We start from the raw sequence: 27,111 nt of genomic DNA, 5'->3' as shown, positions 1-27,111 counted from the left end.
GTAAAGAAGCATTGTGAAACTGACAGCAGAGATCAGAGATCCTAAGTTGTCAATCAAACAATGTTTCATCTGGGAAGCAGCTGTTCCAGCATTCTAATAGCTGTTTGGGCTTTCAACCAAGCGTACATAATGAAGTTTGGCTGAGAGCCCAGATAGCTATTACAATATGAGAACACCTGAGCCCCTGAGGAAACATTGTTGGACTGACACCTCAGGAACTCTGATCTATATGGTCAATTTGTCATGAAGCTATTAACATATATAATATTATTGGAAAATATTTTTCTTTTGAAATAGAGGTTTAGTCTTAAGTGGGTGTGTCTTAATTGGATTAAAGCCAGCTAGTCTGGGTACTTTGCTGTGTACTAGTTTTGAGATGTAAACAGTGAGGTAGATGTGCATTTGCATTTTGTTGAATAGAGCATTTAAGAAGTGGGGTGAAATCTGGCACCTAGCTAGCAGAGACCAAGCAATATGTTTAAATTACTAATAAAATTGACACTATAAAAGGGGTTTTATTGTTAGAAGAGGTGGAGTTCAAAGAGGCTGGTGATACAATGAGAATTTACATTCAATGAGAACGGGCTAGGTATAACTTCAGCAGTTTTGTGTGTGCAGGGCAGAAGCAATGTGAGATAGAAACATAGAAACATAGAAAATAGGAGCAGGAGTAGGCCATTCGGCCCTTCGAGCCTGCTCCGCCATTCATTATGATCATGGCTGATCATCCAACTCAATAGCCTGCTCCCGCTTTCTCCCCATACCCTTTGATCCCTTTTGCCCCAAGAGCTATATCTAACTCCTTCTTGAAAGCATACAATGTTTTGGTCACAACTACTTTCTGTGGCAACGAATTCCACAGGCTCACCGCTCTCTGGGTGAAGAAATGTCTCCTCATCTCACACCTAAATGGTCTACCCCATATCCTCAGACTGTGACTCCTGGTTCTGGACTCCCCCACCATCGGGAACATCCTTCCTGCATCTACCCTGTCTAGTCCTGTTAGAATTTTATAGGTTTCTATGAGATCCCCCCTCATTCTTCTGAACTCCAGTGAATATAATCCTAATCGACTCAATCTCTCCTCATATGTCAGTCCCGCCACCCCAGGAATCAGTCGGGTAAACCTTCACTGCACTCCCTCAATAGCAAGTACATCCTTCCTCAGATAAGGAGACCAAAACTGCACATAATATTCCAGGTGTGGTCTCACCAAGGCCCTGTACAATTGCAGCAAGACATCCCTGTTCCTATACTCGAATCCTCTGGCTATGAAGGCCAACATACCATTTGCCTTCTTTACCGCCTGCTGCACCTGCATGCTTACCTTCAGTGACTGGTGTACAAGGACGCCCAGGTCTCGTTGCACATTCCCCTCTCCCAATTTATAGCCATTCAGATAATAATCTGCCTTCCTGTTTTTGCTGCAAAAATTAATAACCTCACATTTATCCACATTATACTGCATCTGCCATGCATTTGCTGACTCACTCAGCTTGTCTCAATCATGCTGAAGCATCTCTGCATCCTCCTCACAGCTCGGCCTCCCACCCAGCTTTGTGTCATCTGCAAATTTAATTCCCTCATCTAAATCATTAATATATAATGTGAATAACTGGGGTCCCAGCACTGATCCCAGCGGTACCCCACTGCCTGCCATTCGGAAAAAGGCCCGTTTATTCCTACTCTTTGTTTCCTGTCTGCCAACCAGTTTTCTATCCATCTCAATACACTACCCCCAATCCCATGCGCTTTAATTTTATACGCCAATCTCTTATGTGGGACTTTGTCGAAAGCCTTCTGAAAGTCCAAACAAACCACATCCACTGGCTCCCCCTCATCAACTCTACCAGTTTCATCCTCGAAAAATTCCAGTAGATTTGTCAAGCATGATTTCTCTTTCATAAATCCATGCTGACTCTGTCCGATTCTGCCACTGTTTTCCACGTGCTCAGCTATTAAATCTTTTATAATAGACTCTAGAATTTTCCCCACTACCGATGTCAGGCTGACTGGTCTATAATTGCCTGTTTTCTCTCTGCCTCCCTTTTTAAATAGTGGGGTTACATTAGCTACCCTCAAATCTATAGGAACTGTTCCAGAGTCTATAGAATCTCGAAAGATGATCACCAATGCATCCACTATTTCTAGGGCCACTTCCTTAAGTACTGTGGGATGTAGATTATCAGGCCCTGGGGATTTATCGGCCTTCAATACCACCAATTTCCCCAACGCCATTTCCCTCCTAATACTGATTTCTTTCAGTTCCTCCCTCTCACTAAACCCCGTATTCCCCAACATTTCTGATATGTTATTAGTGTCCTCCTTTGTGAAGACAGAACCAAAGATCAAGGCAGCTGTAAGCCTCCAACTGTCTCCACAGGAACCAAAGCGAAAAGAATCTCATTTTGAATCCCTAAGGTGAAAATGCTTTGCCTGGTGTTTGTTTAAGTCTATGAGTTGCTGTTGCCTTAATGGGAATTTGTAAAAAGTTATGATAGTAGTAATTTTTAGCTGTGTCTATGTGTTTAATGTGTTGTTACTTAATAAAATGTTTCATTTAGTTTAATAAAGAACCTCTCGAGAACTAGTGGTCTGATTCCTGAATTTGGAGTTGCATCTCAAACATACCACTTAAAAATATGGGTTATGACAGTTATTTAAATTTTCCCTCTGGGATTTTAAAATAACTCAGCTTTACCAAATTTCACAATGATTGTTGACACAAGTTAAGTGGTTTCAAGGGCTTGTGACTTGTGTTTTTTGAAATTTAAAGAGCCTGGCGCGTTGACAATTTTACTAGCTAGCAGTCCAGACTTTTTTTCAAGCATAGGGGAAAGTTATCAATGGATAACTTTTTTTTCAAAGCTTTATTTTACACATATCACTATGCACTCTAGGGTTGATTGGTTCTAGAAAGTGCACAGTGGGTCAATGGGCATGAAAGTGCCATTGTTTGGCACAGGGCTCATGAGTGGTCATATGGGGTTGATAGAGGGACACAGGGAGAATGAGGGGCCTGAGGGGTGGGGGTGGGGGGGTGGGGGGGGGGGTTGGTAGAAGGGCAGAGCTTGGCATGGGGGCACAAGGGGACATGGGAGTGGGTGGGAGGCATGAGGTGGCATGGATTATGTATTAGGAGTGTTTGGAGGGTGAAGGAGGTGTGATGGGTAAGGGCTGGAGGGCCTTTGTGTGTTTTTTCACTGGGACAAAGTCCTATGGCACTGAAGTGGGCCCTTTTAAACAGGCTGATTCTACACCCGGCAGCTCCTGTGGCTGCCTCCACACTTCTTCCCGGGTCAGCTGGCCTGACTCCAGCCTAACCCCCAGCAATAAAGACACTTTCTCCTGAGGCAGATGGGTCAAGCTGGGAATTTTGCCGATTCCCCCTACCCGCGTCAAGGATGAAAATCCAGGCCATTATGACTGTAAAATGTTTGATACTTTTTTGGGATATGTCAAGTATCTGCTCCAAAGAACCAATGCCCAACATAGAACTCAGAGGTTTACAGCACCTCTATAAACATTTGGCCATTCACTACTGTGCCAGCCACTTTTAATGATAATCCAAAACTAATCCAACTGCTCTGCAATTCCCCAAGTGCCTTGTATATTCTTTTTATTGAAATGTTTATCTACATTTTTCTGAAAAGATGTAATAGCCTCTGCCTCAACTACTCCCGGAGGCATATTATTCCATGCCCTAACATCTTTATACATAAAGACATTTCTTATTGACTGATGAGAGGGGAATTGAAATTCTGAAATCTTTGTAAGTTTAGCAAATTCAGAAGATTAGTAAGTCTCTACTAGAACTTTATAATAGGGTCACGAAAAATTATACAAGCTTATACATTCACCTTCAGTTATGGAATAATTTTAAGGGTGAAGAGTAGAAATCACTTTTTTTAAATTCATTCATGGGATGTGAGCATTTATTACCCACTCCTAATTGCCCTGGAGGAGGTAGTGGTGAGCTGCATTCTTGTACTGCTGCAGTCCATGTACTGTTGATACTCCCACAGAGCTGTTAGGTTGGGAGCAAGATCGATCGGTGATTCGGGGTGAAAGGGAGAACCGTATCCCAAAAATGACTGACTCAGTGGAGTATGTTAAGTTCAATTTAAAATCAGAGAGTTGGTTGTAAAAGAAAAGGGGAGGCAGGAAGAGTTGCCCAGCTAACTGTAACTGGCAGGAAAAAAAACATAAGCGTGAAAACTGTCCCGCCAAAGAGGCCAAATGCTATTTCTGCAGAAAGAAGGTTCACTTCCAAGCTGTGTGCTGCAGGAAGAGGCCTGTACAGAATCATCAAAAAGAGAAGCTTTCAAAAGGTGGCAAGATCCATGAAATAGAAGATATCAATGATATTGAGATGCCTTTCCTTGGGGAGATCCAGGAGCCAAGCGAAACCAATGGACTACTGATATCCTAGTACAGGGAAACCTATGACAGAATGAACAAGCTGGTGCTTGGAGATGGTCCCAGTGCCAAAGCCCAACACAGCTGTCAGAGTTTACATGGATCTTAAACAGCTGAACAAAGCACATGAATGCAAAGTTCAACCTAAGTCATCCATAGACAAAAACTTAGCAAAATTCAAGAGAGTTCAATATTCATAAAGCTAGATGTAAATAGTGGTTTTTGGCAACTACCCCTTGATGAAGAATCTAAGCTGCTCACACCCTTCATTACGCTGTTTGCAAAGTTTTGTTTCAACAGATTACCCATTGGCATCACATCAGCACCAGAAATCTTCTAAACAACAATGTCAAGCATCTTAGAAGGACTGGATGGAGTCATATGTCACATGGATGATGTCCTGATCTATGCATCCACTCAGACAGAACATGGCACTAGGGTGCAAGCTGTGTTACACCTCCAGGAAGCAGGACTTACACCCAACGACAAATGCGCATCCTCGCAGCTGACTGTCAAGCAGCTTGGGCATATTGTGGATGCATCTGAGGTCAGAGTTGATCCATAGAAGACAAGTCTCTACTTCGAGAGAGAGAGACAGGCCACACATCCTTGGTGACATGCTTAAATTTTAAGGAGTTAGCAAAAAAATGCCTCTACAAGTACAATGATTCAGATTATGATGAGTTTTGATGCAAAAACAATTTATGTTCCCAGAAAGCAGCAGATGGTTTGTCTCATATCCCTGTGGAAAGGCCCAAACAAGGTGATGTAGCCCTTGCTGAAGAAGTAGAACACTTTGCATCAATAACAACCGCAAATCCACCAGCAACAATTCAACAATTGAACGAAATCAGAGATGCACAGAAACCTGATGAAGAATGTGCTCAGGTCAGAAAGCACTGCGTCAAAGGATGGTCAGCATACTTGCTACACAATCTTACTCTCAGACAGTACTATGAACAGAGGTGACACCTCAGTGATGATTTACTCATCTATGACGAGAGATTGGTCATTCTGAGATTCGATATATTACAATGCTTGCACCAAGGACATTTGGGCATCACAAATTGTTGAGCCAGAGCAAGATATTCTGTTTTGTGGCTGGGTATCTTAAAATTATTTGCAACACATGGAATCCCAGATGTTGTAATCTCAGACAATGGACCACAGTTAGCTAATGAATACTTTAAAGAGTTCACAACATCATATGGATTTCCAACTTGCACTTCTGAGCTTCCCCTCAAAGATGGTATAGCACCTGGTGAACTCCTAATAGGAAGAAGACTGAGAACTCAACTTCCTACTCTCCCACACACACTCATGCCACGTGTACAAGCTGATGACTTGGAAAAGATGATGGAGAGAGAGGATGAGAATCATTCCAGCCAGATGTGGAACTATGACAAAAATCACAAAGTAAGCGACCTGCCAGACCTTCAGCCTGGAAAACCAGTTTAGATCCGAGTCCAAGCTCGCTATGGGCAAGTGGTTGAGTAGACACCAGCTCAATGGTTCTACCTCATCCAAACAGATGATGGTACAGTGAGACGGAACAGATGTACACTAGTTGTCACACAGAAACAACCTCCTACACAGTCATCTACACAACAGAACAGACCAGAAATGTGGTGTTCATTGAGAGATTCAGATGACAACCAGATTGATGAACCAGAGCTATCTACAAATTCTCCTTCAACCCAGCAGAGTCTGAGGGATCACACACAGGACTTAGATCCCCAATCTCCTCCAAAGGAACTAAGGATCTATTTGTGTAGATTTGCAAAACTGCCAGAGTGGTTGTCCCGATAAAAAGAAATGGAAGTCAGAGACTTGCCGGGGGGATGCAGTATAATGGGGAGAATCAGATTAATGGATTAATTCTAACTGTGTTACATGCTAATAAAACACAGTATACATCATCACAGAAAGTGATGCAAAATCTCATGATCATGCTCTCTCTTGTAGACCTCATGGCAAGGAAGCCTGCAACAAGCCATGTTCCAATAAAGTTAATGTTTTCCTTACTTCAGCAGACTCTGTAAATATTCTGTGTTAGCACACTGAGACCAAGAAAATTTACAAGTCACCCATTGCTAAATTTGTCTGTTTGATGACCGTTTTATGCCTGAAATGGGCAAAATTCATACCAATTCCTACCCCACATAGAGACTAAGAGAAAAAAAATCTGACAATGGGAACTAAACAGTGTTGATTCATACTTAACCTTTATCTCTAGTAATGAGACAACAGAAGTAGTTTCTTCTAATTGAGGTGCATAGAGTTCCAAGTTTGCAATCACTTTATTATGTAGAATCCCTGACTAAATACAAAGATATTAGTAAATCTACTTGAGAATTGAATTGAGCAGACAGCTAGAAGTGCAAATATGTGTCAGAGATGTTTTGTGTTATATTACATAGTAAAATGAAATGGACAAGGCAGGGAACTAATGACTTGTTCAGTATAAAAAAAATTATACAGCCATCCAAACACATATTTCCTTGTTGTGTTTATTGTACGTACATGTTATAATCTGATTTATTTTAGATATATTCCAGAAAAGTGCCTTTATTATAACAAAAATAACTACTACTTTTTCTTCCAATTTCCAGAGGCATTTTAATTGGGTGGCATTAATAATTCAGCTGTGTATGAAGCCATTAGAATTATATCAATAAATTAATTGATGTGGGTCGCATAATTTTTGTCCTTTGTACATAAATATTCAAATGCAGCCTGTCTCCCAGGATTCTGAACTCAGCATCATGAGAACACAATGTGAGAACCAAAACTAGGGCGATACCAGACTTCTACACAATTTACCAAATGTTCCCAATGTTAATGCTATGAAAAGAAATCAGCGATTTAGTGCCATAAATATTTAGTGCAACCCGTCTGTATATTAATCTGACTGTGGTGCTTGAGCCACACTATATTAAAAATGTTCTTTCCATCCAGTAAGTTAAAGAATTATAGGTCACAGGAGGTTATTAAATAACTGGCCCTCAGCACATCAGTTAAAAGCATGTTTGGACAACTGAAATAAATCACTCGTGCACTCCTAGCAAAGGGTTCAAACACTAATAGAAATGTTGGAACTCAGGCATGCTAAGCTATGAAGTGGAAAGACTTGAGTTATGCTTGCGATTTCTCAAATACTTCATTCTCAATAGTAATGTAGACCTGGCAAAGCCAGGTGCCTTTTATATGAATGATGGTCAATTTGATAAATGTTCTTCATTGGAGGATGGATGGACTGGTTCAGATGATGTTCTGGGCAGGAACTGGGCACGGGGTTATGGTGTCAGGGCTTGGCAGTGATTGCAGAAATTAATGGCTTAGGAGAGGCAATGTTAGTAAATTGCTGGCATACAGCTCTGGCTGTAGGCTGATGCTGAAGAAATCTTCTCGTTCATTCACTTCATCCGTGTGTTTGTCGACCTTTTTTTAACTGTCAGTGACAGTAGCTCATTCTATTGAATTCACAGTTATGTAGGAAGCAGCCCAGCACCTCCACTCTGCTTAACACTCTCTCAGGGCTGTAATGCAGAGAACATGTAATCCTCAAACTGGTCCAGGCACCAGGATACTCGTCTGCTCAATGACTGTTCTGGTTGAGGCATCACTGGTGTAATATCAGATCTCACCGTATTTATTAATGACTTAGATACTGGTAGATAGCCACATATCTATGGTTTGCTGATGATACAAAGATAGGTGACGTTGTTAGCAGTGCAGATGGAAGTATAAAATTACAAAGATATTGTGTGATAAAGTGAACGGGCAAAACTGTGGCAAATGGATTTCCATGTAGACAAATGCAGGCTCATCCACTTTGGACCTAAAAAGTATAGAATGGAACAAAAGCAAAAATAGCTGGAAAAACTCAGCGGGTCTGACAGCATCTGCGGAGAGGAATACAGTTAACGTTTCGAGTCTGTATGACTCCTCATCAGTATAGAACAGAGTTCTTTCTAAATCATAAAAAAGATAGTAGTTTAAAAGAGGTCCAAAGAGATTTGGGGGATTCAGATATATTGATCATTAAAAAGTCATGAAAAGGTACAGGCAATAATCAAAAAAGCTAATAGAATGTTGATCTTTATATCTAGAGAACTGGAATAGTTATGCTATTACACAAAGTCCTGGTAACACCTGGAATACTGTGGGAATCTGGAACACCTTGGGAAGCTTATATTTGGCCTTAGGGGGAGGTCAGCATATGTTTGCCAAAATTGTACCTGGACTCCAAGGGTTAAATTACAAGGAGAGATTACACAAACCAAGGTTTCATTCTCAGGAATTTAGAAAGTTAAGGGGCGATTTGATTGAAGTTTCAAAATGTTAAGGGAAACAGATAGGGTAGTTAGAGAGAAATTATTTCTGATAGCTGGGGAGTCTAGGACCAGGGGGCATAGTCTAAAAATTAGAGCTTGGCCTTTCAGAAATGAAGTTAGGAAACACTTCAACATACAAAGGGTGGTAAATGTTTAGAACTCTCTTTCAAAAATGGAAATCTCATCAAATGGTGCAGAGCAGGCTCGAGGGGCTAAATGCCCTCCTTCTGCTCCTATACTTACACATAAACTTGGGTTGACAAATCAGTATAAACATTCACATTTAAAAGCAGGAACTGCACATAACAAAGCATTTACTTTTATGGTGAATTTAAACTACGGAACAACATTTGAGGAATTACTTTCTAATTAAATTATCCATCTTAATAAACACTTGAAATTTTTGATATCTCCTCCGGCACTGCAGAAGTTTGCCAAGTCACAAAGAAGTTCCTTCATTATTCATGCCAATAGTGGGTATCCATGCCATTAGAACTGTATCTAGGCTTTCTATCCTCCCCCTATGGTAAGTTGACATGGAGAGTGGGAGGTAGGTCCATCCTGGAAGTGCGAATACTGGTTGAACCTTTCCCTAGCCTAGGAGCACTAAAGCCATTAGTACTGCCTCTTCTGCTTCCCTAGATGAAATCAGCTAACTTACTACAGGATCTTGGATCTAGCCTGAGCATTCCTTTTCTGTTCACCTCATCTGTACACGAGCAATTCTTCAGTCAACTGAATTATCAGGGCAGTCTCCTAGGTGGCTTTCAAGGTAGAGTTGCATAAAAATCTTTGTCCAACCACCTAAACAAAGACATTGCAGTAGTTCTGAAAGATTACCCAAACCAAAATTACCAAGAGTATCCATCTCTGTGTTTTTAGTGAAAGGAAGTCATCAAACCCTCCTCGCACTGATTGAACTTGGGCTAATGCTCGCTGCTCGCACCCGATGCTTCAACGCAATTCAAACCAGAGCTAATCTCAGACAAATGGATTCCAATCAGAGTCCTCCTGGCTTTGTTTCTTGGATTAAGTTTTGAATTTGATTGGGTAGTGCTGCGCCTCGTGTGTTGTGACATTGCCTCATAATGGAAGTTATAGTTTCTTCCCCTTCTTGGCTGATTGCTGATGAATTATGGGACTAATTTTTTAAAATATCATTTCAAATCTTCTGTAATGCTTTCTTTAGTCTTTAGGAGATTAATGCTGATTCTTGTTGCCATTCCAGGAGGATTGGCAACCCTATCCATTGCCTACCCTTGAATCTGACCAGAATCTCAAGGTCTCTGGTGGGGTTGATTTCAGCTGAATCATGTTGTTATGAAAATATTTTTTTCAAAACTGGCAGGTATGGTGGGGGCTGGAGTGTGAAGGAAAATCTCAGATTAAATTGTGGTTATACAAAGTAATGACCACATATCTATAAGGTAGATTCTGCTCTCATCTGGTGCCATTCTTATCTATCTTATCAATGCCAGAGAATCACTTGCAATGGCTTCTCTTCCACCTCCTGCACCGCTGCCTCTAGTGTCCCCCAAGGAATTATACTTGGGCCCTCCATTTCTCACCCTTGGTAAAATTATCCGAAAGCAAAGTGTTAGTTTTCAAATGTACACTGACAACATCCAGCTCTCCCTCACCACCACGTATCTCAATTCCTCCACTGTTGCTAAACTTTCAGACTGCTTAACTGATATCCAGTACTGGGTGAGCAGAAATTTCCTCCAGTCAAATACTGGGAAGGCTGAGCCATCGTGTTTGGTCCCAAGACCAAGTCTCTTCCCTAGCTACTGACTCCATCCCTCTCCCAGGCAAGTTTGACATTAAGCCAGCCCGTTTGCAACATTAGTCTAATATTCGACCCAGAGATGAAATTCTGACTTCACATACGTACCATTACAAAGGCCATCTACTTCCACCTCCATAACATCACCCAACTTTGCCCTTGTCTCAGTTCATCTGATGCAGAAACCCTTATTCATGCCTTCATTATTTCTAGACTTGGCTATTTCAACACTTTCCTGGCTGGTCTCCCACATTCTACTATAAGTTTAAGATCATCCAAAACTCTGTTACTTATGTCTTAACTTACACCATGTCCCATTCCCTATCATCCCTGTGCTTGCTGACCTACATTGGCTACCGGTCAATCAGTGTCCTCATTTTAAAATTTCCATCCTTATTCTTAAATCCCTTTCATGGCTTTCGCTCCTCTCTAACCTTTGGAATATTCAGCCCCACAACCCTTTGAGATATCTGAGCCCCTCTAATTCTAGCCTCTTGAACATCCCTGATTTGGTTGCTCCACATTTGGTGGCTGCGCCTTCAGCTGCCTGGCCCTAAACTTGTGAATACCATGTTCACACTTCTCTGCCTCTCTACCTCGCTTTCCTCTTTTCAGACACTCCTTAAACTCCCTCGATTAAACTTCTGCAAGCTGACCTAATATCTCCTTATTTGGCTCAATGTCATATTTTGTTTTATAATGCTCCTGTGAAACGCCTTAGGACATTTATGTTAAAGGTGCTATGTTAATATAAATTGCTGTTGTTTTAGTATAATTCATATCATACTAAAAAGCATTTCCTAAACTAATTGAATTATTTAGCAAATTTCAAAAATATAGATCAAAACACAATATGTTGGATCATAGACAAAATGCAGCAAATTTTAATTTTTTAAATATATAACCTATTTGACAGTAAGATCTGTTAGCAATTCAACTGAACTCACATTTTCTGTTTATACACAAAAATAAATTAAAGGTCATTTTTGTCTAAGTGACTTCACAATCATGTTGATAGATCTAGTGGGAAAAGTATATTTATATAAATTGTGCATTCACACAAACTTCAAAAGATGTTTTCCATGGTCAGGATTTTACATCGTGGACGGGTGCGCGCTCGACCCGATCAGATGTAAAATCACGCACGATGACGTCAGGCGAGCATCCTGACAAGATCGTACGCTTGCACGATATTTCAGTTGGCGAGCATGACAATTAAGAGGCCTATTAAGGCACTGAATCTAATAATTGAACGCTATGTTTTGCTGCCGCGGGTGAATCAGTCAGGCGGCCTTTGGATTTTTTATGAAACCTCATCCACGGGTGGGATGAGGTTTCCAGCAGTAGTTTAAAAAAATAAAAAATTTTCAAAATCATTTTTAATATGTCCCTCTTCATGTGACTGAGTCACATGTTTATATCATTTGTAAAATCGTTATTAGTCAGTACCAAATTCTTCAGCCCGCTGAGGCAACTCTGTGCCCTCAGGGAGCTGTCAGCGCATGCTACCCCGCGCATGCACAGATTTTCATGCTCGGCCTCCTCCCATCCCCACCCCGGCAGCGCTGAGCATTTCAGCATGCCTTTCACGTTCGCTGGCCATTAATTGGCTAGCCAGCGTGAAATCGTGGTCGGGGCATGCGTCTTGTGGCCGCTCCCAGGCCCGCCTGCTGCAGGGAAAATCCTGTCTCATGTTTCTGATTTATTTTCCTTTATTCTTTCATGGGACGTGGATGTCACTGGCAAGGTCAACATTGGTGGCCCATCCTAATTGCCCTTGAACTGATTGGTTTTCTAGGCCATTTCAGAAGGCAGCTAAGTGTCAACCACATTGGTGTGGGCCTGGAGTCACATGTTGGCTAGACCAGCTAAGGACAACAAATCTCCTTCCCCAAAGGACATTAGTGAACCAGATGGGTTTTTGCAACAATCAACGATAGTTGTCATGGTCACCACAGGGTGACATAGACATAAACATATTCTAAACTTTTTATTAATTGAATTTAAATTCCATCAGCTGCCATTGTGGGATTCAAACCTATTTCCCTAGAGCATTAGCCTGGGCCTTTGGATTATCAGTGCAGTGCCATTACCACTATGCCACCATCGCTCCTAGACTGAATCCAATCTGGTGATCAATTACATATATAAGTTCTTGTAACCTGCAAAATGTATTGATGGTGACAGCATGCTATTATTAGAAATATGAAGTTTTATTAGACTGCTATGTTTTGGGACTGTGTCTTTAATTTAGGATAAATGAAGGGAGTCATGTGACCTGTTTTGACATCTGCCTAACAATAAGCCTGAGTAATGTGGCTGCTAATGATTAAAGGGAGGACTAGGTTATTTTGCTGGGAAGGAGGTGTAAGGTGTTCACACTTGGAGATAATGGCAGCGGTATCTGTGTTTAAGATAGTTAGAATTCTAGTCTCCAAAGTTCCAGGAAGGTATTGAGATTGCCAGGTTGTAAACAGTTAGGCATTAAACTGTTCATTTACTTCCAAGATAAAAAAAGAGTTGGAGTCTCAAGGATTTGATCAGCATTTCTACCTGAATACAAGGCCTATGCTCTTCATGTTATCATGGAAATGGGCTTTGAGAAGGGAAAGCTTTCTAAGATATCCCTGAAACTCACAAACACAGTCAGCCTGGGGGAGACGGAGCAACTAGATGCCGAACATTTCTATCGGTCACCGCACAGGAATGCTGGTGGGGGTTTCTGTTTGGGTTGAAAAGACCAAATTTGTGAGGATTTGAAATGAGGCTAAAAGACTCACCTAGCTTGAGGGCACATTGTCATGAAAAACCCTCAACCGTGGGGTTAAAAGTGATAAGGTTGCGAAAGGAAATGAATGGAAGTAATTCCTCTGGAGCTAGCAATCACTTAGCACTGGTTCCAGGAAAACTGAATGTGTACTTAAGGGACAGTGTAAAGTATACCTGTGAAGTGAGTTTTTTTGGTTGTGTCGGAAGTGAAAGGGGAAAGTTTTTTTCTGTGGTTTAAAGTATAAATTGCCGACAAAAATAGTGGTTAGTCAATAGTGCTTTTAGTCTGTCTGTTACTGTGAAAGTCTTAAAACATGAAATCTTGTTGTGTCACCCTTACAACTATCAACTGGAAGTTCAAATTTATTTTTCAAAGTTTATGTTCTCTATGGGGATCGTAAAAATATTGATGTACTTACCCATACAGGGCACACAGAGGCCTCTTCGTTCCAGATTTGGGCCTGTAAGGCTTGGGTTCACCAGCCATATTGATATCTGAAAGAAAGGATACTATTCAACTTAATGCCCACATGATATACTTCATATATGTGTTACATCTCTTGAGTATACAATGCGAAGTTTAGAATATATCAGAGTACACTCAATGCACTTCTAAAGGCCAAGTGCATGCACACTAATTGTAATGGTATTATATGACAGCTGATACCCAAAGCTGCCATCATCTCTTCTTTGGGTTGATTCACATTGACTAGGAAATTTCTTCCCAGGTCACCTGCAATAAAATAAATCAATTAATTTAATATTTTTAGCCAATGTGACTAGTGCCCATCTTCTTCCCATTGTTATCATTCAACGGGCAACTTTTATGTCATGACTTAAAGATTTTGGCCATGCATGGTGCTGGTGATGTACATTCCACTGATGAAATTGTATGAGAATTAAATACTTTCTGATGGCTGGATTTTAGATATAGTTACGTATTTTATGGTCCTGGTGGTTGATCATAGCTCCAGATCCCTTTCAGCTCATTGTCCACTGCCAATTATTTTAGGCAATTAATCCAAAGTGCTTCGTCAACCCATTAGCATGTAAAATTCACTAGCTATGAACCAAATTATCATGGTGAAAGATCATGTTATTAAATACCTGGGAGATGATTAACCCCATTCCTACCACCACCATAGATATAGGACGAGGGGCTGGATTTTCGCTACCAAGGCTGATAGCTCAAGTTGGGAAATTGCCTGACTTGCCAAACCTGCCATGGTAAAAAGTACTCCAAATCATGCAATTTTTACTTTGGAAGGGGTGGGTGGGGGTGGTTGCAGGGTTGGGGGAGTTGGGTGCTGCAGGTGTGGGATGAAGTCAGGCTCACTGACACCAGGAGCAGAGTGTAACTGGCTGCAGGCGAGTGCCGAGGCGTGCTGATTAAAAGGCTTGTCTTGATTCTCTGGGACTTTATCCCAGTTGTTTCAGTAGCTGTCAGGGCCTGGGCTCATTGCTTTAAATGGTGCTTCTTGTTGCCCCCAAGCCTGAGCTGCCAGAAGTACAGCTGCAGACCTGAAAGATCAACTTTAAAAACAATCAGAACCGTCATCCTAAGAGTCCTGATTTTCTTTTTAAAGCCAGAATGATCCATTTCACTGAGTTGCTGCACTGCTGCTTCCCACTTTCGGGCAGCTTCGTGATTCTGATTAGTTTTGAATGGCCTGCCAGGATACCATGAAGCTGCCTGAAGGCCAACAGCAGCGCAGCAATTGAAAGTGTTCTTGCTTGAAAAATGGTAAGCGAAATCTCAATTTTGGAGCTAATTGGATGCAGTGGGAGGGATGGTTTGGGGGAGGCTCAAGGCTGTTGGAGGGGTGGTGGGGAGATTGGTGGAGTTGGAGGGGTTAGGGAAGGCTGGAGGGGATGTGGGATGTATGGGGAAGTTTAGCAGTGTTGGAGGGGTGGGGGAAGGTTGGTGGGTGTTGGATGGGTTGGGGGTGTGCTGGAGGGGTCAGGGAGGTTGGGAGGTTTCTGGTGGATAGGGGGAGGTTGGGTGTGGTGATGGCATGGGGTGGGGTAGGTGTGTCACTCTTGTTTTGCTGTGGGAGTTTTTTATTGATTAATTACATTTTTCCATTTTGAACTGTAAATTTGCAGCGTATAACAATTTGTATGGCAGCTGCTGGATAAGGAGAAGTAATCCAGGTCTTGAGTTAAGGTCACACTGAATTTCTGTAACGTGTATCATTCTTCTCTGAAAAAATAATTTCAACAATTCAATCTACATTTTTCTACAATTTACATGCTGGTCCATATCTGATTGGCAAATCCTGGGGGTAGTGTCATTTAAGGGGGAGGGGGTGGCGAAGTGGTATTGTCACTGAACTAGTAATCCAGAGACCCAGGGTAACGCTTTAGGGATCCAGGTCTGAATCCCACCATGGCAGATGGTGGAATTTGAATTCAATAGAAACCTGGGGTAGGATTTTCCCTTCACCAGGCAGGCGCGGCGGGTGGGGTCGCTGCCCGCAATCGGGCCCCGAGCGCGTTTTCATGCTGGCGGCCAATTAAGGCCCGCCCAGTGTGAAACGTGGCTCTGTGCTGGCCGGGAAGGGTTGAGCGGGGGCAGGGGCCTGTCGGATGCTGGGTCCAATGGTGACCCAGCGGCCAGTTTAAATGCAGCCCAGGCAGTCCCTGGAAGGCTCCCACAGAGGATGTCCCCTGAGCCGACACTATGGACCCGAGTGCAGATGGATACAGCAGGCAGGAGGGCAGGTTGGGTGGGCACTCAGACCTCCGCTTCTCTAATGAGCGCCTCGCTGTCGTCCTGGAGGATGTGGCTGCCAGGACACCCTTGTCCCCAGCAATGGGAGGCGGAGACCACTGCATCTCACCAAGAAGGCATGGGAGGAGATGGCAGCACTGATCAGCAGCCATGACATGTTCCTGGATGCAGTGCCAGAAGCGCTTCAATGACCTTCAATGGCAATACTCCCTCAAGTGCAAGCTAGGCAAATCTTCAAGCGCTTCAATGGAGGGGTAGTACCATGTTGGCATGGGTCAGTGTGCAGCTGTATTAAGGTCTGGCTGTCTCCCCGTGGACCTCAGGGGTGCTACAGCCTGATTACCAACTGTCAATCATGCTGGAGCTGAGTGCTTGGAGTGAGTGCCTTGCAGATCAAGGGCCACGACTTGGATGTGCCCTGCCAGGTGCTGCTCAGCTGGAGTTGGCCAGGCTGCAATGGAACTGCAGGTGGGCTAATCAATGCTCCTCTGTTGTTTCAGGAGAAGATGGCCCACAACAATATAGAAAGGTCACGGATCAGCGGAGGCCCTGCTAGCCTCCTAATCCTCTCGAAATATGAGCAAGTCGCCCTAGAGCTCGAGAGCCCAAGTGCAACCGAGCATGGAGAGGCGGGGATGCCAGACGAGGGCAAGGAAAAATCACCGTCAATTGGACTGTTAAGGGCCTTAAGTGGCTGCTCAATTAATGGCGGGCACCACTCCAGCACCTGCGCGTGCCCGCCAGGCGGAATATCGCACAAGTGCACAATGAGGTTGGGATGCTTGCCTGATGTCATCGCGCATTATTTTACTCCCTATCGGGTCAGGCGCACGCCCGCCCGTGGGCCAAAAAATTCTGCCCCTGGAATTAGAAGTCTAATGATGACCATGAAATCATTCTGGTTCACTAATGCCCCAGTCACTTCACACACTGCAACCAGGTGTAATGAAAGAAAAATAAACCAACATTTTTACAGCACCTAGGGATGGGTAACAAATGTTGGCCTTTCCAGAGATGCCCATATCCCATGAAAGTATGTAAAAAAGCCTTTCACTATGAGTGGAATTGTCCCAGATTTGCACTAAGTGCGGTAGCAGGTGTGGAAAACGGTGTTTTACCTGTTGGCCGCAATGGAGGATTTTCGCGCTGTATCATCCCCTTCCCACTTCATTAATTATGCAGCCACAGGAAACACACCATATCGCTTGCGGGTGGCCTCTGGTCCGCCATGGCGTTACCTCACTCCGGGTGCCATATCTAAACTGCAGCTGCGCACACAGTTCTCAATGCTTGCAGCCCTGGACTTCTCCAGTGAAGGTATGGCACTGAAAGCTAAGAGGAGGACTGCCATCACTAGAATGCCTTTTGGAGGCCCACAGTGATGTCTTCCACCCCCTCGCTGGCAATAGGAGGTCCAGCAATCTTCACCGCTCTGGCTTGGGAGGCAATGGCAGTAATGTTCAGCGCAAAAGGTACACAGAAGAGGTTCACCGTCCAGTGCAGAAAGAGGATGAATGATCTCATCTATGCTGCCAGGTAAGGCAACCATCTCATCACTCTAAATTCACAAGGCCATCACACATTCACTGGCATCTCACTCACTGCCAGCGCAAGGGACAGCACTCACTCTCTCACACAAACCCTCACATCTCTATCTGGCCTCACCTCCTCTGGAGACTGCCTCCTCAGCCCTCATCATCTTGAGGTCACCTGCACAGATCAACATGTACCCCACCCCCCATACACACCCTGGGATACCTCCCCTTCCCCAGCGCAGCCTGCAATTGTTTAACAGCCACCCCTACCTTACGGCTGGTCTGGTAGATAGAGACCTGCCCATGAGCTCCCTAAAAGTGATGGGGTGCTGCCTGCGAAGCCTGGCGCTAATGACCGCGAGTGTTGGTCAAAGCAGGGTGGGCAAACAAAACTCGAAGTCATGAGTGAAGTGCAGCTTGCTAAGTGCACGTCACTTATGTACAGCTGTGAAACATGTCGGTGTGATGCCCAGATGATACAGCTAAAGAATTAAAATTAGGTTCCCAATGTGCAGTGGCGGGAAACGCGGCCCAACATTGATGGGTGGAGTGGACGATTGTAAACTGGTTTCACAACAGCATAAAACCGATTTTTGGCCTTCTTGCCATATTGTCTGCTCATGCCTGCCATGATGCCCACCACCACAGGAGCAGACAATTCTGCCCGATGTCTCAAATTTCTTTACAGCCAATTACTTTTGAGTTTTAGTCACTTTTATAATGTAGGCAATGTTATTAAATGGTGGAGCAGGCTTGAGGTGCTGAATGGCTCACTCCCACTCCTAATACGTATGTTTGTACGTCATTGTGAATGGATGAGATGAGCTGGACTAGATGGCCTTTGTCATCCATAATTATCTTTTGAATCATGGCTGGAAATCTGTTTATTTTATTGCGAATGGATGTTTACTGTGAGCAGGCTTTATGGGGTGAAATTGCCAGGACAGGAGTGTGTAATCGGCTCACAGAGAATCAGTAGTTGTTTTATCCTGCAAATGATTCTCAAGAGTCTTTTCAATTGATTTCAAACTTGTCCTTTTGTATACATACCTATTATCCCACTCTATCGTGGTGCTTTTAAGAGTTTTTTTTGAAGAATAAAATATTGTAATGCAGTTGCGTTGCGTAGTAGATGTTGAAAATATATTGTAGTGAGATGCTGGGATTAGCAGAGTTCTAAAGCCTTGTTGATCAAATAAACACAGATGAAATTGTGAATCATTCATTCTTTGTCCTCTGGCCTCTTAAAAGTTGTGTCTTACGGAGACACCTGAGGACTTCAATGCTTCTTACTGACAGTGAAGACGTACGTTGTTCAATCATTCCATTTTGTTGCTCAGAAGTCATTTGATCTTTTTACCCTGTGAGATTACTGATAAAATAGAATCCAATTGTACCCCTTGTATGTAATAATTATATTGGATAATATCATGCACACAGGCAGAAGAATGCATTCTAATTCTTTTACAAAATGGAAAAGCTCTTGTGCAGTTTATCTGGGCTGCAAGTATTGAATCTTTCCCCAAAATATGAATTTACCAATACTGTGTTCATATGGTGCAATGCTCAGAACTTGTTAACGAGGTCTGAGACAGTCACCAAAATCAGTGTTATCACAGCGTTATAAATAACTAATAGGATATTTTCCTGTCAAATTAACAATATTGCACAAAATACAATTTTACTCACTGGTTTGTTTAATAGTTGCAGTGGGATCACGTTTAGGGCCCACACAAGCTAAAACTAACACTGCCTTATATAATTGCTGCTCTTAATATTAATGACTCATGCTGTTTATACATCAGATGATATTTGTAACCAGATGCCAACAATGGGCGTTATCATTATACTACTACCTTTGTGATTGGTGAATTGATTGGTGAGTCCTGAAAGGGGGAACAATATCATGCATAGTTGAGGGGGAAGGTTAAGTGTGGGTCTGTGGAGAATAAAGGGCCTAGAAAGAGAAGAAGCACTGAAGCCCATGATTTCTTTCCCTGGCCCTGCTTACGCTCACATCCCCTCACCTCCCACCTATTCCCACAGCCCCTCAAACCTTCCATGCTACCTTTATAACCACTCACCCAGTATCCTTTATAGGTAGACCTTAGGAAACATGTTGAGATAAAAAAAAATCTTTCAACAAGCTACTACAGCTTTCACTCCTATACACTTGATAGCAAATAAAACTCCATTCATAAAACCCATTTAAAGTTCTTAAATCTCCTTAGGTGATTAATCTCTTATAAAAACAACTTTGTATTTCACCCCATAGCAAAGACAGCTAACCCTTTAATAACCTCTTTAAATTGTCAATCAAATTGTGAACTTAGAGCCTGCTACTGAGATAACTATAGCTTTTGAAACCCAGCCAAGCATTTATAATGTCATGATAATAACCATTTGGGAAATGTCTAAGAACTCAATTGAAACTGCATAAGCAGATCCTACTCTTTTTTTTTCTAACCTGCAACAGATGGCCTGGCAATCAAAGCAGTCCAGTAGAGGGATTGCAGCCTTTTTCTTTTAAGTTTAAAGAGCAGGGGATTTAAAATCTTCAGATAATGACAGTTATACAGATCTAATCCACCTTCAAGATGAGTGTTTATGTCTACTCCATCAATTCGTAACTACCACACTGCAGGTTAAAGCTCTTGCAACAGACAAAATGGAGTATGTTTGAATTCAGCACTAAATTCAATTGGCTTTGCTGAGTTTGGGATTTCTCTCCTGTATGAAGTACGCCCCCTCCCCCTTTCCCCTACTGGCAAAAATTGGATCTATTGGAAGTGGGGGTGGGATTTCCATATCCAGGTCCCACCTGCCATTTTTCATAGGTCCATGGAGTCTTCCCAACTCTGCAGAAATTTATCCCTAGATCTCCTTGGTACTGCGGCACATCGACAATCAGTAGTAACACTTCTTACTTCAAATGGAAATATCTGAGCTCACAATTGGATGGAATCAATGCTCTTGATAGCTCCAGTAACAATGGAGGTTTAGTTTTCTATATTGTAATTAATAATGCTTTATCGTGCGAACTTCTGGCCTCTAGGTTATTTGACCATCTGACCTCATCTTTTCAAGCACATGCTTGCTGACCTGATCAATTTGCCTCCATTAGTATTGTCCCCACCTCCTTCAAGACCACAGTTATTAACTCCCCCACTTCAGGCACTCATCCTTAACTCTGCCAATTCATACCCTATCTTCACACAGTATTTCCTTTCCTCACAAAAATATCGCAATGCATTGTAACGACACTTCCACCTCGCCTATCACTCCGTCTGACTTCCATTCACAGCACTAAGACTACAGCAGTTAAAATTGCAAAAGATATTCTGTGATATTGTGACAACTCCACTCTCACCCCCAACATCCCCTGTACTGTCCATCTGTGTCACTGCTCTCCATTTATACCTGCTATAATTTTGTAATGAGTTGATTTCCAATGACTTCTTTACCTCTGCCCACAATGCCACCATCCAATGCACTCCTGGTCCCTGAAGTTTCTTGTGCACTGGTCCACCATACAAATGAGTAGAGTAGAACTGCTGCTCACCCTATGCCTAAGATGGGTATGGTGTCATTTTCATGGCCAGGGTGGGTACATCAATGGTTCCTGCCTCAAACAGCAGGCACAATGTTGGAGTGGCACTGTGCTGCGCTGACAGAGGAAAGGAAGTCCAACAAAACAGAAATTAATAGCTCATTAATACTCAGTTACATGTTTTATATCAGCTTCTTTTCAATTCCACATATCACCCTAATTTCCTGTAGCTTTTAGTTTAAAATGCAATAGTTAATGTGAAATATTGCTAGAAGCTATCTGAAAGTCAACATAAACTGACATGCATTATTCTTAAATAATTCAAGGAGGCTTGTCATGTAAAATTTTCTCTTCTAAATCAAAACTGGCTGTTTCTTCAATCATTGCCATAGAACTAATCCCCCAGCCTACACTTTAGAATAGATTCAAATCTTTCACTTGTTGATGTTCAGCTAAAGGACCTTCAATTGACTGGGTCAAATTTGTTGATCTCTTAAAAATAAGTAATGCATTTGCTTGCTTCCTGTTCTGCGGAATCTCAAGTTCAGAATAAGTTCTTCAGGATGCCAGTCATGTTCTGAAAAAAAAATCTAATTTCCTTTAGAAGTGTATGAATATTCCATCAAGCCTATGGAGATCAGTTAGTTTTAAATCATTTTAATTTATCATGTACCTTTGCCACAATGGTTTTAAAATCCTCTAGAAGACTGGGTCTACTGCAAAAATTGTTACCTTATAGCAAATACGTTTGGGGAAAAAGCAATTGAATATTTTAATTTTAATTTCATTTTCACTTCCAATTTTGTGGTATAATATTCTAGGCAATGCACAATAACATGCGTGATAACATCTGAGATGCATGTACAGGGCAATGTATAAGCGAAGAAACAATTTAAAGATGAAAAACATGTTCCAGTGGAGCTAAATAGTTCTGAACAAAGACTCCTTGAAGCATTCCCTGCCTCTGTGATGACTTGCGCATTTACACAAAATAACAGTCTGTTGAGCTTTGGAGAAACACTTAAGAGCAGATCTGCTCCTCAAAAAGGTAGGAGTGCTTTTCAAAGAATGCTAAAGGACAAATAAAAGTAAATGCCTTACATTTAAGACATTCCCAACAATTGGCTCTCCTTGGAAACATTCATTGTGGTAGTGCATATATAGAGAGACATATTGATTTAGAATGCCAGGTAACTTGATAAACTCTTGGAAATTGTTTTGATTATGTAAACATGAAGTTTAACTATGACTTTATTGGAAATTTTCTGACTTTGTGGACAGAGCGCCTCACCATTATTAGATTTTATTGAGAACACAGGCACAGATGTTTTTGACCAGTACAAATTGGAAAATGTCTGATTTTCCTCCCTTATTTAGGACTTGCAGAATGAAGAACAGCACAGTTTAATTCGCTTGTTGCAGTACGAACAGTAGCTTTGTTTCTGAATGTGTGAAGTCATTTCGGTGGCTATTCGTAACAAATGTGTTAATACATTTGCAGGAAATTTCTCTGTCCACTATTTTACAAGGTGTAAACCCATGGAACTGAGAAAGGAATTTTGTATCAATATATTAATTAATTATTTATCACTGCTCCATAGCAGATGTTCCTCTGCCTGGGGCTATTGGATCACCTAGATGCAGTGAATACAGAAAGATTAAGTTGGGAGGAGTGCATGCCTGTAAGGCAGCCCACTCAATATTCTGTCATTTACATTGTTGAACAGTAAATTAGGGCACATGGTTCTCCCTGCCTGATTTTTCCTGTATTCACTGCGCCCAAATGATCCAATAACTCCAGGTGCAGGAACTGAAACATATGCCCCATTGTCAACAATAAACATATTACAGCCAAGGTGGGGATTATACTAAAGCATCAAATTCAGATACAAGCAATCGTTAATGCCACATCTAGCTTCCTGACAGCTGTGAAACATCACACAAGAAAACAAATTCTTCATTGCGCCCAGTAATATAAATGCAAAAACGTAGACTGATTTTATTTTTATTCCCCCTTTTAGTTTATGTTTAATCCTTCTTAAATTTTCCTTTTGAGTAAAATGGTACCTGCAAGATCATCAGCACTGTGGGGCAGGATTTTCCCCCTGCCGGGAGCGAAGTTGAAGCCCAGCGTGACGTCCGCACAGAAGCTCAATGCGCTCCCTGTGAGGCCGGGGGATGGAAATCCCAAAATCGAGAGTGCGCTCTTTCGTGCATGTGCAGCCTCAGGGAGATTGGCTCTAAATGTCAAAAAGCTAAAAATAGAAAAATAAAATTTCCCTAACATGTCCCCTCATGTGACACTATTACATGAGTTGGGACGTGTCCATAATTTTTACAAAAGTTTTATTAAAATTTTTAAAAACTGACATGAAACCTCATCCTGCTTGTGGCTTTTTCTAATTCGCGCCGGGGCTCCTGGCCTGCCTGCTAACCTTAAGGTTGGACGGGCAGGTCCTTTAATTACTTAATTGGCTCTGTCAATGGCCTTTATTGGCCATTGACAGGTCAGCAGGCGTGCAGCTGATTTTGCTGCGTCCCCGCCTACCTGAAAATTTAAATGGGGCGCAGTGACGTGGGAGTACCGCCCGACGTCACCGCACGTCATTTTACGCTTCCACTCGCCAACACGTAAAATCCTGCCCATGATAAATATTTTAAGATGGGGGACGACTTTCTCTGATCAATATGTGTTAGCAACACCATAAACTGAGCAAGAAAATTGAATTTATTCTGCTTCTAGCAACATTGTAAAAGTATTTGATATTAATACTGCACAGCTTTAAAGATTTACAAACTATGCCATAAAATAGCATAAATTAAAGTTCCATCATCCTGTGTAAAATAATGGAATTATCAGGTATAAACTTCAAGAGTATCAGTAGAATAACTTCTTTAACAGCAGTCATCACAGCATTAGAAGGGCAGATACTGCCTGACGAAATATTTTGGAATTTTTGAGAAAGTGACATGTCAAGTAGACCATGGTGAGCAATCTGATCTGTTGTACTAAATTTCTAGAATGTACCTAAGAAAGTTCCATATAAAAGGCTATTAGTTAAACTCAAATACTACAGGGATTCGGGGAAACATGGGATTGGAAAATAATTGACTGAAGAACAGAAAACAATGGGCATTGGTTTAGGCAATTTAGTGGGGGAGCGGAGTGGTTGTTATGGGGGTTGCTGGCGGTGGGCAGGAGTAGAGAACAGGAGGTCCCAGTTACTGTTTTTTTGACTGCAACAGTTTTTAATTTTCCTTAACTATTTGGATGTAAAATCTAAATCTAAATTGGTCACATTTGCAAATTAAGAGATACATGGCAACTGGAGAAGGCCTATCACAAATTATAGCATGAGCTGGACAAATAGGTAAGAAGACAGATCAATAGCAAGTGAAACTTAATGCAGACCAAGATATAGTATGTCCATGCACACACACAATGATTGATGCAGAGATAGTTTGTAAGATTCTTAGGATTCTTAATTGATGTGATGCTCAAAAAGCACATTCAATGCAAAGCAGCAATCAACAAAGCCAACAGGCACATAGTCATAGCAGTAGAAGTCATAATCAAACTACATATTGCTCTGGTCACATCACATCTGAGCGCCATGTCTAGCTCTGGGCATCAAGACACAAGGGAGAAATTCAATCCCCATAGGATGTATACAAGCTTGAGGAAAGACTGCAAAAACTTGAGCTCTTCATCCCTAAAGGATCTGAGAAACAGTCTTACAAATATAATACAAATACAAAATTGCAAATGGTATAGTAAAGGCAAATTTCAAATATTACTTTAAATTGAAATGCAAGAGTGAAACATGCTTAAATTAGTAAAAGGCAAAATTAGCACTAATATCCAGAAATCTTTCCTCACACAAACGGTGATCAATATGTAAAGTAAACTTGTGGATAGACATGTCGTGATATAAATTCTGGAATTATTTGCAATGTAGTTCGAAACTATAAAGGGAGGATGGCAAGGAAGGTCGGGATACTTTCATTCTGATTTCTGATAAGACAAAAATATGAACCCAAATTTAACGCAGGCCGTTACAATTATGAGGTTTATAAAATTGCCATGTTTTGGGACTGTGCAAATTTAAGTCAAAAGGGAGTCATGTGACCTATTTTGAAGTCTGCCTGACAAAAGCCTGGGTGGCTTCATTGTCAGAGATCAAAGGAAGTCTTAGATTGTTTTACTAGGAAGGAATTACAAAGTATTTACACTGGAGACTATGGCAGCAGCCACTATGTTAACCGTGGAGACCGAGAGTCTCCAAAGTCCCAGAAAAGTGTTGAGAATGTGAAGGTGCAAACAGTTGTGCTTTAAACAATCCATTTAGTGTCAAAATGAAAGACAGTTGGGCTCTCAAGCATTGCTAATTAGCATTCCTAGCTAGATTCAAGGCTAATGTGTTCCATGTTGCCATGGAGAAGAGTGTATAGGAAGCCATTTTTGAGGTTAGAATGTACCGAACAAATTTCCATATAAGAAGCTATTAGTTAAACTCAAATACTGCAGAGATTCAGGCAAACATTAGAAGTGAAAAATAAGTTGACTGAGGAACAGTAAACAACGGGTAATAGTTTAGGGAATTTAGTCATAGCGGGGGACAGGAGTGGTGGGGTCCGGGGTGGGGGGAGAGGGGGGGGCAGGGGAAGTAGAGAGCAGGAGGTCCCAGTTACTGTTTTTCTAACTGCAACAGTTTTTAATTTTCTTCAACATTTGGATGCAAAATCCAAATCTAAATTGGTGAAATTTGCAACTAAGAGGTACACTACAACTGCAGGAGCAATGTGGTTGACTCATAAATGCCCTCTGAAATGACCTTGAAAGCCACTCAGTTGCATGAAACCAATACAAATTCTAACAGGAATGAAACCGGACAGACCACTTGGCATTGACCCAGGCACCGGAAACGACAATGGCACACCTGACCTTGTCGATCCTGCAAATTCCTCCTGACTAACAGTTGGGGGCTTGTGCCAAAATTGGGAGAGCTGTCTCTTAGACTAGTCAAGCAAATGCCTGACATTGTCTCCAAGGTATGAATCCGCGAGGATGTCCCAGGCACCACCATTACCTTTCCTGGGTATATCCTATCCCATCAACAGGACAGACCCACCAGAGGTGGTGGCACAGTGTTATAGAGGAGGGAGTTGCCCTGGGAGTCCTCAACATTGACTCTGGACTAGACCCCATGAAGTCTCATAGCATCAGGTCAAAATGGGCAAGGGAACCTCCTGCTGGTTATGACCTACCTCCCCCCGTCAGGTGATGAATCAGTACTCCTGCATGTTGAACACCACTCGGAGGAAGCACTGAAGGAGGCAAGGGCACAGAATGTACTCTGGGTGGAGGATTTCAAAGTCCATCAACAAGAGTGACTCAGTAGCACCACTAGTTACTGAGCTGACCGAGTCCTAAGGGAGAATTTTCTCCCCGTCAGGGGGGTGGGGGGGGTTGGCCGGAGTGGGCGCGGGCGGGCATGCAGCCGATCGTCACCTGCGATCAGCTGCAGGCCGCCATTTTACGTGAGCAGGCCAATGAAGGCCCACCCAGCAGGATGCACACCTGGAAGCGCTGAACGCTCCCTGTGTGGGCGGGGGAGTAGGCCGAGTCGGGGCCTGCGCTCTTTCGTGCATGCGCACAAAAGAGCGCAGAAATTTCCCTGAGAGCTGTGACATGTGAATGAATTTTATTAAAAATTGTTATTAAAACTTTAAAAACCTTCATGGACCTTCATCCCACCCGTGGATGAGGTTTCATGATAAATGCGAAGGCCGCCTGGACTCTTCAACTGCCCGCCAACCTTATGGTTGCACGGGCAGCTCAGTTAATTATTTTAATTGGTTTTAAATGGCTTTAATAGACCTCTGACAGTTCGGTGGGCGCGCAGCTGACTCCAGTACGCCCCTGCCGAACTGAGGACCTGAATGATGCGCGGTGACGATGGGATGCATGCACGACGTCA

General features: G+C 42.3%; 1 protein-coding gene across 5 annotated transcripts in view; it reads right to left on the bottom strand.

Moving 5' to 3' along the window:
• LOC144679833 (RNA-binding Raly-like protein) overlaps positions 1–27,111 on the bottom strand; it is a 1,075,847-nt gene that overhangs the window by 309,202 nt on the left and 739,534 nt on the right. For all 5 annotated transcript variants that reach the window (XM_078540665.1, XM_078540664.1, XM_078540668.1 and 2 more), the window contains one exon: positions 13,731–13,806. In XM_078540665.1, the coding sequence (XP_078396791.1) occupies positions 13,731–13,806 (76 nt within the window). The remainder of the gene's footprint in view (positions 1–13,730; positions 13,807–27,111) is intronic.

The sequence above is a fragment of the Cetorhinus maximus genome, chromosome 4 (genome assembly GCF_964194155.1).
Source record: "Cetorhinus maximus chromosome 4, sCetMax3.hap1.1, whole genome shotgun sequence".
NCBI classification, from domain to species: Eukaryota; Metazoa; Chordata; class Chondrichthyes; order Lamniformes; family Cetorhinidae; genus Cetorhinus; species Cetorhinus maximus.
Note: the sequence above shows the minus strand (reverse complement) of the source record. Positions and strands in the feature narration are given on the sequence as shown.